At 34.8% G+C, this 15,633-nt stretch overlaps 1 protein-coding gene across 1 annotated transcript in view; it reads left to right on the top strand.

Annotated features, from left to right (window-relative positions):
* Positions 1–15,236, top strand: part of LOC107709548 (protein C-ets-1-like) — a 44,910-nt gene extending 29,674 nt beyond the window's left edge. The window contains exons 4-10 of the mRNA XM_016514044.1: positions 1,270–1,412; positions 2,070–2,270; positions 3,525–3,602; positions 5,149–5,394; positions 8,211–8,471; positions 14,808–14,842; positions 14,996–15,236. Of these exons, the coding sequence (XP_016369530.1) occupies positions 1,270–1,412; positions 2,070–2,270; positions 3,525–3,602; positions 5,149–5,394; positions 8,211–8,471; positions 14,808–14,842; positions 14,996–15,211 (1,180 nt within the window). The 3' untranslated portion in view covers positions 15,212–15,236. The remainder of the gene's footprint in view (positions 1–1,269; positions 1,413–2,069; positions 2,271–3,524; positions 3,603–5,148; positions 5,395–8,210; positions 8,472–14,807; positions 14,843–14,995) is intronic.
* Positions 15,237–15,633: the final 397 nt, after the last annotated feature.

The following is a 15,633-nucleotide window of genomic DNA, read 5'->3' as shown; positions in this document are numbered from 1 at the left end:
TTTTTTTTTTTTTTTTCCCTAGCCCCTCTTTTCTCTCGAACCGCCACCCCGGCAGTCCTAATTGGATCAGTGGAAGTCATCGGGCACTGTTTAATTAATCAAAGCCCTCTCTGTGTCCTGCCGGGTGCCCACGAGCAGAGAGGGCGAGCTTTCCAACACTGAGCTGCCTGTTTGACGCCCCGCAGCCTGCTGTGACATCATCACCCCTCTGCCACGACCTCTGACCCCTAACTATTGACCCCTGCCAACAGAGGCCCATCTGTCTGTGGCTGGAGACGGAAATGGGACAGCTTGCTGGGCGGAAGGGATTGTGGGAAGGTGGTCATCGGTGTAGAATCTGACCTGTGACACACACTCGATGTGTTTGCACACTATCCTTGGCTCTGAGCAGCAGTCTAGGAGGTCAGGTTGGAGGTGGTTGATGTGTGTAGGCCTAACTACGTTTAAGTGTGTGACGCTGACGCTGCTGGTTTTCTCGCTGTATATGATGATGTAGTTCTTCACACTGATTGACTTGCTTTTGGTCAGGAGAGTAGTTTTGTGGAAATGAAACTCTGAAATCTGAGATTTTGACTTGGAATGTAGTAGATTATTTATTTATTTTTTAAATTAAGTTTATTTTGTGAAATGTAATATCTGTTTTAATTAATTTGGCTTGATTTATTTAATTTTACTGATTTAATTTGAAGTATTTTACTTATTTTTATTTTACGTTATTTTTATAAAATGTATATTTTGTGAAGTAATGCAGTGTGTTTTCTTTGATTTGATTTAGCTTGACTTTATTTTACTTTAAGTAAAAACAAGTAAAATAAATAAAATAGGTAAAATTATCATAATTTGTTTTATTTTCATTTGATGTGACATGATTTTACTATTTTATTTTTGTAAAATATTGTATATCTTATAACAATGGAGTATGCTTTATTTTTTTTCCTTTATTTTATTTTTTTCCTTGTTTTATTTTACTTCAAGTAAATCAAATGAGCAAAATAAAATTAAAAATATATATATAATTTATTATATTTTAAAAATTTGATTTGGCTTGATTTAGTATGTTACTTTATTTTATTTTTGTGAAATGTAGTATAATTTATTATTATTAATTATTAATTTATTATTATTTTGAAATGATTCTGTTTTGACTTATTTTTTAATTATTTTACATATTTGTACTGTTTGTTTGTTTGTCCCTAATTGAGTTGTTTTTGCCCGTCAGATAGTTTTTGTGAAATACAGTATATCTGCAGTTAATCAGATTATATGATATTTGTCTGTGTTTGGTCCAACAGATCTGGAGTGTGCGGATGTTCCCTTATTGACTCCAGGAAGTAAAGAAATGATGTCACAGGCTCTTTTGGCCACATTCAGCGGCTTCACAAGGGAGCAACAGCGGCTCTCCATCCCGAAAGGTCCAACTCTACAGCACTTCCATCTCTCTAACAACTCTCTAGATTAAATCCTATATCCATATTTCTGTAGCTCTCTCTCTCTTTAAGGGAAAGTTCCTGGCTCAGTATTCTGTAGCACTAGGCTGTTTCTGAAATGACCACAATCAGATTGCCTAAAAAGAGATCTTGCTAGATAGGCACATGGCACTCTGAAGCAGCAGCGGTTATGAATTATGCTTCCCAAACTATGTCAGACTGCAGGATGGCTTTACTTGCTGTGTCTGGGGAGGCTGAAGTCTGTGTTGGGTCTGCGTCTGTCTGGAAATAGCAGTTGTGGAGCATGTGCACAGCCGAAAGAGATAGAGAGAGAGAGTTGGTGTCTAGGTCTGTAGGCTAAAATTACAACTGTTTCAGTTCCTCTCATCATGGCATCAAATTTATAACAAAATCATCTGATAATTTCACATGAGCCACTGGACCTGCGACTAAAGTATTGCATGCATCAGCACTACAACTACACAATATTAGTGTATTGATAGTTTATGGGCATAGCATGCTTGCGTAAACATTTTTGTAGTTGATCATGAAACAGAAACATACTGTTTCTTTCTTTAATATGATGCAATCTGTACAATATATGTAATAAAATAATTGCATCTGTCCCTTTCTCTTCTCTAGACCCCCGTCAGTGGACAGAGGCCCATGTTAGAGAATGGTTGACCTGGACAGTAAATGAGTTCAGTCTGAAGAATGTGGACTTTCATAAGTTCAGCATGGACGGGGCCAATCTCTGCGCACTGGGCAAAGAGCGATTCCTGGATCTGGCACCAGACTTTGTGGGCGACATCCTCTGGGAGCATTTAGAGATGCTGCAGAAAGGTAGACATCCTCACAGCCTCATGGAAGACACCGATCATCAACCACTGTCATTGTACTATCATTGTGATACTGTTATACTTTTTTTTTTTTTTTTCTGTTTTCATTTTAATTTTTTGGAGAATTTTCTTTTTTGTAATTTTTTCTTTTTTTTTATTTTTTTTAATTGTTATTATTTTTTGAATATATCTGTATTTTTAAGTTTTAGGGTTAGGGTTAGGATTAGGGTTAGGGCTAGTTTTAGTTATTTAAGCACTTAAACTAAAATGTGAAATGTTGCGCTGACAATTAGCTAAAATAAAATATATATTTTTAATATTTTATTTCAGTTAATATTTATTTTACTTAAATTTTTTTAATGTTTTAGTTGATGGTAAAAACCCTGTCTTCAGTAAATTATTATATATTTTTTAATGACAATAATAATCATTAAATAATAATAGTAATCTGAATATTAATAAATATTATATTCATATTTATTCAATTATTTTAATGTATCATTTGTATTAATTATATTAATAATTGTAGTATTAATATATTTTAATTCATTTATTTTAAATTGATTTAGTTAGTTATGCCCACTGTAGTTCATTAATCTAAATTAAAAACTTGACACATTTGAACCTTGACAGTCACAGGTGTCAGTATATGTTTATTAAAATGTGATTATAAATAGAAAATCACAAAATGCATTATTATTATTATTATTATTATTATTGTTATTATTGTTTATTATTATTATTATCGTTTATTATTATTATTGTTGTTGTTGTTGTTGTTATTATCATTATTATCATTATTATTATCATTATTATTATTATTATTATTATATGTCCGAATGAGCAGCTGCATTGTGATAATACTTCAACTTAGAAACCTCACGCATTAATATAGAATTTGACAGATGTATTGTAGTCACAGGTGCGAGTATGAATACAGATCATCCCATTAGAATTTCGAGCTGTAATGTTATTTATAAAGTGACTTTTACAAACGAGTAAGATACAGTACAGTAAATCATCTTTAGCAGATTTTATCATCTAGATTTTATAACGTGTGCTGTGATTTTGTCATGTCAAATGCTGGAAGCATGTATGAGGTTTCACATTTTGAAAGCCTGTAAAGTAAATTCCACTCAGACATGCATATCAAAGCAGTTTCTGTTGCACTACCTCGCACAATCTAATCTGCTACATAACAAGCTCAGCTTTGAAAGTGTGCATGGGTTCAGTGATGTGTGTCGTTTTCTTCACACAGAAGACCTGAAGCATTTCCCTGTCAATGGCCTGACCTCCAGTTTCCAGGAATCCCGCTACCCCTCCGACTACTTCTTCAGTGAGTATCTGTCCTTTCTTTCAGTTCACGTCATCACTACACATTCAGCACTTCAGTCATGACTCTACTCGATGTTGTCTGTAAGTGAAGGCAGTTAAAGAAATCCTTAACACCTGCCTTAAAGGAAACGTTCATTCATCAAATTTCTGTATTAACTTACACTTACGTCATTCAATTCTCACTTTATTAATACAGAGAGAGTTGTTGCTGTCAAGCTTAGTACTAGAAAAGCACCATGAAAGTCTGAGTTAATTCAAAGTGATACATGTCTTTGAAATGTATTAGGGATGCAGTGATATTAAATCTGATGATTATTTTTTTGTTATTAACAATCATGTCGCTAATGTTAATTATTTTGTCTAAATAGCTCAAATAAATAAAAAATCAGTTGTTTTCAATGCTACAAGTGAATTTAAGCATCACAACATTATGATATACAGTATGAAAAATTAATATTTATTTTATTTGTGTTAAGTACTAGTATCAATATGAATTTTAAGTAAGAATTAGATGATTGCAGAAGTACTCCAAATGTAAATCATGAAATAAACACAAAATCTAATATTGACTGATACAATAAACAATCTCTAATTTTAGCCGATATTGTGTACCGATATTGTAACTGATACATCACGCATCACTAAATTTAAGTAATTATTCACTGATAATCTTTACCTCCACTGCAGATCTCAAATTAAACATGGTGACTGTAGTGTAGATTAGTGCAGATTAATTAATTAAAGCCTTGATTAATTACTAATGACCAAACATAATCACATCATTTTGTAGTGCAGACCAGTTTTTTTCAGTATCGTTGATATACTATTATAGTTTTTGTTGATATTTTGAATTAGATTGTTTTATATATATTTTCTGTTTTTATTTTAATTTTAGATAGTTTTTTTTATTTTGTTTTTTACTTTATAGTTTTTATTAAGTTTTATTTTTAGTTATTTAGTGCTTCAAATAAAAAAAAAGAAAATGTTGTTTTGGCATCTAGCTGAAAAAAAAAAAAATATATATATTTCAGATAATCTTTATTTAATTACAAGTAAAGCCCCGTTCACACCAAGACCGATAACTATAAAGATAACGAAATTAGCATCCACACCAGCGAACGATATCATCTGTAAACGCACGCTCCTCTGCTGCTTTAAATTCTCAAGCTCGTTATAGCAGGATGGATTCTGATTGGCTGTCAAAGTTTTTTTTTATCGTTCATCAGCTGGAAAAAATCGGTCCGAAAGTGATTCCAATGATATCGTTTCTCTGTGCCTTTGTCGTTATGGTTATAGTTGTGGTGTGGATTCTGCTATTCTTTAATATTGAAAATGATTTTTAGAATTATATCTGTATCGTTATCTTTATAGTTATCGTCCTTGGTGTGAATGGGGCTTAATGCATTTTAAAATTTTTTTATTTTTAGATAATAATAATAATAGCCCTGGTGCCGACAGTCTTTGGTCACTATGTAATTTTATGGAAAAGGTGTATGCAAATACTATTCTTTTTAAAATTGTCTTCTCTTTGTCGTTCTTTCCTCCAGACTATGGCATTGAACATCCTCAGTGTGTTCCTCCGTCAGAATACTCCGAGCCGAGCTTCATCACCGAGTCCTACCAGACCCTCCATCCGATCAGCTCAGAAGACCTGCTGTCACTCAAATACGAGAGCGAGTATCCCAACGTGATACTGCGAGACACACCTCTCAATCCACTGCAGGGAGACTACTTCTCAGTCAAACAAGAAGTTGTGTCACCCGACAACATGTGTGTGGGACGCATTAGCAGAGGTGAGTATGAGCCAAAGATCACGTGTTTCGATGCAAATGAAACCGCGTTCATTCGAGGTCTAGATTAATATGGCATAAACGTTCGGGAGGCAAAAGCTAATTCCTCTCGTCTTAGATGCGTGTTTACCATCTCCCATCGAGGCTTAAATTGATCCCCATCGCCCCCACAGTGATCAGCAGTGTGTGGTCTCCAAAACGCCGCTCTCATCTCGCATTACTGCAGTTAATGCACACTGTAAAAAAAATTCCGTAAAATTTACGGTAAAAAACCGGCAGCTGTGGTTGCCGGAATTTTACCGTAAAAAATACGGTAGCAATGTTTTAGGTTTTACGGTTTTAACTTAAATTTATAGTTAAATACCGTAATTTCATAACTGATATAATGTTAATATATCAACTTATTGAAGTACTGAAATCTGTTTTGCACCTTTGTAATACACTGATAACCACTACTGCAGGTGGTGATACAAAACTGATAAGAAAAAACTAAGAAGAAACATAGTTATTTCAACAAAAAAACATCAAATTTGAAATGTAACGCAGGGAATTCTGGGAATGTCAATTTACGGTTATTCACTGTAAATTATACTGTCTTTTTCACTTCCAAAAACGGTATACTACCGTAAAATGAATGTCCAGTACATGCAATGTTTAATACAGTTTTTATACTTTATATAGTAGGGGAATTTGCCGTTAACCATTTAACAGGTTTTTACTGTAGCATTTTTACAGTCTTTTACCGTTAAATTCACGGTCATTTTTTACAGTGCACACATTGCCAGGGAATGAAGTAGACCGTTGGGTTTGTTTGTGGTATCTTACACCATCTCGAGATGCTCTCAACTGCGGTGGGGAAAAAGGAGAGAAAAACAAAGCTGTTTGCTTCAAAGTGAGAGATGTTTGAAGCCACAGAGCGCTGGTAGCTGTCTTTTGTGTCAAGGCGTCCGCTTGAGGTTACGTTACTGGGGTACGAGGTGTTTTTGTGAACCTTAGGTTCTCGTAAGGAGCGAGAGGTGTAAAGCGTGAAAAGAGCGTTCCGGTTTCTCATGAAGTAACTTTACCTCACGTACGTCTGGTTTCGGTCCCGCTCGTCGAATAAAAACAGCCCGCCTGTCTAACCATCGTGCAGCTGAACAAATGATCGCGATTTGGATTGGACTTTGAGTCGCTTGTATATTTTTGAACAACTCAGAGATTTGGGTTTTCACCCTCTAGGTACGCACTGTGGAGTAAATCCCAGCTTCGGCAACGACGCTGTGTTTCTCCCGCATGGGAAAGTATTTGTGGTGCCACCAAACTCGCATGTGGCTTCAATTTTTCAATTGAGGATTTCAGGATCAGTCCCAGCTCTGTATTATCTTTCATTCTGTAATTGGCATTCGATCGAGACCAGGCCTTTTATCTCCAGCTTGGCCAAAAATAGAGAAGCAATTTGTTTTGATTTTCGTCCAATTAGAGAAAACCCAAATATTTCCACATGGAAATCGTGTAAGAGAAACACCGTGTGGTGTGGACTGCTTGTGAACTTCTCTGGCTGGTGTAGCTGCCAAACTTTGCACCTTCTGTAACCAAAGACATTGGGTTCATGGGTAGAAATAAAGGCCAGGGGCCTCATTATAAAAGACACGTACAATCTGATTTGTGACCCTGGACCACAAAAGCAATCTTAAGTCGCTGGGGTATATTTGTAGCAATAGCCAACAATTCATTGTATGGGTCAAAATTATTGATTTTTCTTTTATGCCAAAAATCATTAGGATATTAAGTAAAGATCATGTTCCATTAAGATATTTTGTAAATTTCCTACCGTAAATATATTACAACGTAATTTTTTATTAGTGATATGCATTGCTAAGAACTTCATTTGGACAACTTTAAAGGCGATTTTCTCAATATTTTCCAAAAAAACATTGTATGGGTCAAAATTATCGATTTTTCTTTTATGCCAAAAATCATTAGGATATTAAGTAAAGATCATGTTCCATTAAGATATTTTGTAAATTTCCTACCGTAAATATATTACAACGTAATTTTTTATTAGTGATATGCATTGCTAAGAACTTCATTTGGACAACTTTAAAGGCGATTTTCTCACTATTTTGATTTTTTTTGCACCCTCAGATTCCAGATTTGTTTTTTGTTGTATCACGGCCAAATATTGCCCTATTATAACAAACCATACATCAATGGAAAGCTTATTTATTCAGCTTTCAGATGGTTTGTAAATCTCAATTTCGAAAAATTGACCCTTATGACTGGTTTTGTGCTCCAGGGTCACATTTGATCCTAAATTCCATGAAGTTTATGCTATGTAACAAGTGAGGAACAAATCAGGATTTATAAAGTCAAAAATTTGCTTTTTTTTACATTTCAGAAATTGTTGTACATTCATATTTAGGAACAGTTCAGTGTTTATATTATTATATTTTACATTTTAATTTTGTTGTGTGTGTGTGTCTCTATATGGATTTTTTTTTTTTTTTCTGGTTTAGTTATTTTATTACATCAACTTACATCTATTTTATTTCAATTAGCATTTTTAATTTTGGTTTAGTTTTAGTTAACTATAATGGAACATTTTATGCATGTCTTTATAAATGAGGATGCTGATCTTTAAAGGAAAAGCCTGTTGGTTTTAAAAGTCACCATACTACTGTTATACGCTTTTATTTTTTTATTTTTTTTTAGATATTTAGAAGAATGTCCGTGCTCCTCTTTTCCATATATTGCATCTGATCAAAACACTGTCTGTTTGAATATGTGGAATGAAAATTGACTGTGGATGATGTTTAATAACAGTGAAATCTCCGTCGCAGGTAAGCTGGGAGGTCAAGATTCGTTTGAGAGCATTGACAGTTTCGAGAGCTGCGACAGACTGACGCAGTCCTGGAGTAGTCAGTCGTCATTCAACAGCCTACAGAGAGTTCCCTCCTACGACAGCTTCGACTCGGAGGACTATCCCACCGCACTGCACGGACACAAACCAAAGGGTACCTTCAAAGACTACGTACGAGAGCGCTCGGAACTCAGCAAGGACAAACCGGTCATCCCGGCGGCTGCGCTCGCTGGCTACACAGGTCAGCATTAACCTGCATTCAATCATTCACCGCTCATGTACACAACCTACTCATGCAATAAACCCAAATGAGTCAGAATTCAAATAAGCACAAGACAGAAAGCCAGCGCCTTGAGACATAGCCTAGTTTCACAGTCAGACACAAGACCAGCAACAATAACTTTACGGAAGTTAGTACTTTTATACTATTAAAAAAGATGTTGAGCATGGTACAATGGTATTATGTTGCATGGTAATACAATGTTTTTTGAACATGTACCATGGCACTGGCATGGTATTCTTTAAAGTATGACTGAAAAAATACCTTGATACTTTTTTTTTGGATACCATATTATTACCATGGTGTTCTTGGAAGTACCGTGAAATTCCATGTAAATATGATATCAAATACCATATCTTATATTATTTATGATATCACATACTATATCATATAAAAAAGCCTTATTCTATATATCAGAAATCATATGATATTGTATATCACACATATAATACACCATATCATATACTGTATATATCATAGCAACAACCATGTGATGTTATAGCACATATCATGAATCATATTATACGTCATATTAAATACCATATCATGCAACAAGCATCAAAAAGGCATGTCATGCTATTCCATATATGATATCATAAATCATATTTTATATCACATACCATATCATATTCTGTACACCATAGCAATAAAAAACATGTTATTCAATGTATGATATAATAGATTATATTATATATCATATTGCATACTACAGCATATACTGTATACCATATCATATTAAAAACCATGTTAATATATATATAATATAAATCATATTACATGTTGCATGCAATATTCATATGCTGTATACCATATGAAAAAAAACATGTCATTCCATATATCATATTTTAAATATTGCATGCCATATTGTATAACTTATACCATATCATGTCAAAAATGTTATTCAGTATATCATAAGTTAAATTATATATCATATTGCATACCATATCATATTAAAAAAACATGTTATTCCTTATATCATAAATCATATTTATATATCATGTTGCATACCATATGATATAATCCATATATCAAATGCATATGATGTTACTTCATATATATTATATCAAATAGCACACGATGAGTTATTCCATATCATATTTGAAATATTGCATGCCATATTATATACTTTATACCATATCATATCAAAGAATGTTATTCAATATATCACAAGTCATAATATATATCTTATTGCATACCATATCATATCAAAAAGCAAATTATATGTTATTCCTTACATCATAAATCATATGTATGTGTCATATTGCATACCATATGATATATTCCATATATCAAAAAGCATATGATGTTACTTCATGTATCAAATAACATCATATCATATGATGTTTTTCCATATATATGATATCATATGCCATATCATAAACCTACAGTGACAAATGAAATATCTATGATGATGAAAAAAAAAAAAGGAATCGGCAAGCATTTGGATTCACACATTTATGCATGAGTCCTGCTAATGGAGACGTCTCGTCTCATCGGTGAAGACGAGTCGTGCACCAGTTTTGAATGCATTGGTGCACTTGGTAACCGCAGAGCCACATTTGTTACACGACTGTAAGAAAGTCATGGCAGGGTTTTTGTGAGCAGCTCGTGCACCAGCAAACACGCCACACCCCCCGGCCTCTTCACATCAAAACACACGTTCCCTCCCTCCCCGTCTCGTTCTCGCCGCTTCTATCACTGCCTCCTGCTCTCCGTTTCTTTCTCTGCTGTTTTCATCTTGTACTCCTTATCTGCGGCCCACATCTCAACCCATTTCCCAGGTCGTCTTGGCAACAGAGGGTGCAGCACAAAGTGATAGCAGCCCTGTGCACTTAAGCTGAGAGCTCCTTTATCGGCCCATCTCCGAAGGCCTTTTTTAACCTTGTGCCATACGTCTCAAACCTACCTGCTCATATATCTGAAAACGCAACAGATGAACACTTCCCTACACCGGCCGCACTCACTATGTGTATTTCTATTTTGGGAAGCTAAGGTTTCTTTGAACATATAAAGCACTGTTTTGCCTGTACCTGAGTTGGATGTCATCTGGAATTCTCCACACTAGATCCGAGACATAATAGTTATTTTTCCCGTAAGAGATGGTAAAATGCCTTTGTTTTTGTATATGTGCACATGCATGAGGAATACTGCAGAACATATTTCTATAATGGACAGAACTACCTGTTTTTACGAGTGTTACCGCAGTGTCAACACAACAGCTTTCAGAGTTCAGAGCTGAGGTAGATAAAGCCAGCAAGTGACAAAAAAGATCTATTTGCTCGCAGAGCTCTGAGGTTTCGTGTTTGTCATCATTAATCACATACGCACGTACAGATCCATCAGATCTGTGAGGAGAGCAGCACAACCACAGCACCGCAACACACTTTCTTCAGCGACGGCTGATTTTGAACTTTACAGGGCGGCTTCCTTATAAAGATGCACGCACACATTAAAGGGACAGTTCACCCAGAAATATAAAACTTGTACTCTTAGACCACAAAAGGACGTTTAGAAGAATGTCCATGCTGTTTTGTTTTTGGTTTTTAGTGTAAGTGAATGGGGACTGGGTGGTCAAGACAAAAAAGCACCACAAAAGTGGCATAAAAATAGTTAATATGACAGTGTATGTCAGTCCAATTCTTCTGAAACCTTATGATAACTTTGTCTGATTACCAATTACATTTGGCATTACTGACAACTACTTTGTTAGCACTTTACAGTAGTACTGTATTAACTAACAATGAGCAATATTTACAATATTTCTACAATTTATTAATCTTTGTTAATGTTAGTTAATACAAATACAACTGTCCATTGTTAGTTCAGGTCCATTTAATAACAACTTTTAAATTTTAATAATGTATTAGATGTCAAAATTAACATGAACTAAGATTAATAAAGTATTTTTCATTGTTAGTTCATGTTAACTAATGTTAATAAACGTTACATTCATTTTTATGTATTTTGGATATTGGTCACCATTTACTTTCATTGTGTGGAAAAGTGCAGCGTGAACATTCTGCTAAACATCTTCTTTTGTGTTTCATGGGAAAAAAAAGAAAAAAAAAAGTCATACAGATCTGGAATGACATGAGGGCGAGTATTAATTCGAATTCACACAAAAATATTGATTTTAGGGTGAACTATCCTTTTAAGCTCAATGTTAGCAATCCAAGTTTTCAGAAATCCTCACCTTGTTGTAATCATACACTCACTTCAAGCAAAGTGGCCTTAATGTACTTTTAAAGCTGTGCTGAAAGTCGGCGGTGGATTTGTCTGTCAGTCTGAGGGTTTGGTTCAGGCGTTTCCGGCCTCTTTGGGTGTAATGAGGGTGTGTTACAGTAGCCGAGCTTATGGAATGTGTTTTAATGCATTTACCTACATAAACAGATTACTACATTGATCCAGATGAGTGATTTTAGTGATTCATATGTTTAGATGGAGACAAAGAGAGGCAGACAGACGGAGAGGGAGAGAGTTAGAATGAACTGTTGAATTGTTGATGAGATAATCGGTTTCAGAATTGCATTAGCGTTTTATTGCATTATCGGCAAGGATATTTTTAGCTGGATGTAACATGCAGTGGGGAATTCACTAAGAATGAATTGTGCCTGCTGTTATCGCCATGTATTTTGCATGTGCGTTGCTTTCCCGTCCAGTGCACCAAAGGAATAATGCAGATTAGGTAACTGAATAAATGTAGCATATAGTCTATGCTTAAAGTAATTATGTGACATTATTACTTTACATTATGTGACATTATGCGACATAATGTGTCTTCTGAATAATGTGCTAGTCTAAAATAAGCCCTGAAAGCATATAAATTAGGGTAGCACCAATATAAAAATTCTGCCCGATTTGCTTTTATTTTAAAAATAAATAAATTTTATTTTATTTTATTTTATCCTGATGACCGAAAAATTAGAGTGATTAAAATTCTATACTACTGTTTAAGTAAATGAAAAAAATTTATAATTTTAAATACTTAAAGCATACTTTAAATACTCAAATACATATTTAAAATTAATTTTATATTTTATTTTATTGCTGATAATCAGTACATTAATAAGATTACATTTCTACATACTACTTTGTTTAAATAAATTAATAATACAATCTTGAATTTAGGCATCACAACATTAAATTATACAGAATTATTATTATTTTTTTTCAATTTGATTTGATTGATTTATATAAATTATGCTTTGAAATGATCTAAATGTAAAAATAGGGGAAATGAGCATGCACAATTAATTATCCAATATTGATAGCCCACTGATAAATGAAAAAATCTTCAGTATTGCCAATTGATAATCAATATGGTACCTATATATTGTGCATCCCTAGAATAGCAGGACTTATGCAGGGAATTGAGAGTCTCTCTTCTCTTCGCTCTTGTTTTGCAGCAGGTGTGATATGAAATGACGGTTCATTTTAATGCACACAAACCACAAGATGAAGAAAAAGCAAAGCTTATCTAGACGGGTGCACGAGTCGCTCTGCTGCTGCCTACACGCTGTGAAGCCCTTGCAGGATAGATCTCGCGCTGTAGGTCAACACGACCGCATAAACCCTTCGCGCTAGTCCTTAAATCGCTTCTCACAATCAAATGCATTAAGATGCACGTTTGCAATATTTCAAATGTCTCCTTAAATATGTCACCGTGCAGAAAGGCTAAAGTCTTTAAAGTTGACCCCGGCACGGTTAGGGGCGAATGCGATGTTGGAGTCTGTGAGAAAAGCCTCTCGGTTTGCAGATGTCCGCCAAGGGCTTCACTCTCTCACACCCACACAGCCGTTCACACACATGTCGACAACACACACATGTGTGCTTTCAGATACACCCGGGCGACATGCAGACATATACATCATGGCCTGCGTGATCAAACACATTTATCCGCCAGATATTTAGCCTTGGGGAAAAATCCAAATGATGTCAGTGCTTTGGAATTCACATAAAGAGTCCAAAGCTCAAGTAGGACATGCAGTCTGAGCAGTAGCCAGTCAATACTCCATTGTGTCTCAGCCATCTCTGTTTTCATGCAGAGTGACATAAAGCTAATGGCATGTGAAACTCAGTTTGGACCGGGATACAAATGCTAACTTAATGCACTAATACAGTAGGGAATCTAGAACTGAAAAATCTAGAATGGTAATAACATGCTACTTTGATATGTGATTCATGTATGTGGTATTGAGATTTTGTTGTGAACATCCTCCGTGGGACTGTATTAAGTGGTGGTGTTGTGTCTCTGTTCAGGCAGCGGACCCATATAAATAAAATTATAAAATAATAAATAAATAAATAAATACAAACACAACAACAACAACAAAACTCTTTATCTGAGAGAAATTGTATTTATTTATTTATTTATTTTGTTAACTGAAACCATTACAAATAGTTGCTTAAAATAAAACATTAACTTTAATAAAATAGAAACATAAATAAACTCGTTTTATTTATATAAATTATTAAATATAATTATTATTAAATAAATTATTAAATAAACTGTGCCAACATTTCTCATTTTCACTTAGTTTACTTTATGCGCTAATATAACTAAAACTTATATCATCCTGCTAATGGAAATAAAAAATAAATAAAAACTATATAGACATTGTTTTAATTGTATAAAATTACAAAAAAACATTTCTAAAAACATTTCTAAAAAAAACTTATATTCAAATAAAAACTGAAAATATAAAAATTAAATTAAATTTAAAATATTAATAAAAACGATAATATTTCAATGATACTGTAATAACACTGACACTATAGTAATAACTGAATATATCTTTGAAAAACGTTGACATACTAAAATATCATGGCACAATTTGGAAATCATGTGGTATAACAGATTGACCAATATGTTTTTTTACATTTACATTTAATATGTCTTTTTATTTTTTACAATTGATACCATGACAATAACAGACAATAAAGTTTTTTTAATGCCCATATTACCAATATTTATTAAAAAGTATAAATAAAACAATCATTAGAAAAAAAAAGAGTTATATGTATTGTATATGAGTTACATGTATATGTATACTAGTTGGGTAAATGCAAATGTTAAATAATGAGTTTGTAGCTGGCTGCTGTTCTTCACACATCAACCACACGGTGCCATTTATCAGCTGAAAACCAGCGATCGGTCTTTCTCTAGTAGCATCTGATACAATCGCTATACATTGGTACCACAACTGCAAGTGAGACAGCAGCATGCTTGCAGACGCAAATGATCTTATGAACATAGTGTGTGTTCATGATCCCGACCTGTGTCTCTCTGACCTCTAGGTGGCGCGCGCTGTTCTTCACACATCAACCACACGGTGCCATTTATCAGCTGAAAACCAGCGATCGGTCTTTCTCTAGTAGCATCTGATACAATCGCTATACATTGGTACCACAACTGCAAGTGAGACAGCAGCATGCTTGCAGACGCAAATGATCTTATGAACATAGTGTGTCTCTCTGACCTCTAGGTGGCGCGCAGATGGGGCAAGAGGAAAAACAAGCCCAAGATGAACTACGAGAAGTTGAGTCGCGGTTTGCGCTACTACTACGACAAAAACATCATCCACAAGACGTCCGGCAAGCGCTACGTCTACCGCTTTGTGTGTGACTTGAAAAGCCTGCTGGGATACACTCCCGAAGAGCTGCACACCATGCTAGACGTGAAGCCCGACACGGATGAGTAAACTTCGGACTTTGGAAATAATACAAAACAAAGTCCCTCACAGACCCTGGAAAGAAAACGGGGCGTCCATTTTTGGGTCCAATCACATTCCATCTTAACACTTAGTCGTGGTCCAGTCTTGTTTTGAGCTCACACGGGACAAAAAAAAGAGGAAGCGTCAAAACGTTCACCAAAGTTTAGAATCCGTTGACTTTGCGCGTCTGTATTGTTTATAGCTCTGCGGGAAGCGAAAACTCGAAGTCCAGGTCGACCCAATAGCACAAACACCGGGAAGGAACAGAGGACAATGAGACGGACATGTCTTGGACTGAACGCTCCAGTTATTAAACACGTTGCCAAAATTAGAGACAAGAGGAATACCGCAGAAATTTTTAACGATTGAGTTTCTGTCTCCTTGCATACCCAACCACGAGGACGAGTTCT

This window comes from Sinocyclocheilus rhinocerous, unplaced genomic scaffold (genome assembly GCF_001515625.1).
Source record: "Sinocyclocheilus rhinocerous isolate Xijiao unplaced genomic scaffold, SAMN03320098_v1.1 scaffold656, whole genome shotgun sequence".
NCBI lineage: Eukaryota > Metazoa > Chordata > Actinopteri > Cypriniformes > Cyprinidae > Sinocyclocheilus > Sinocyclocheilus rhinocerous.
Note: the sequence above shows the minus strand (reverse complement) of the source record. Positions and strands in the feature narration are given on the sequence as shown.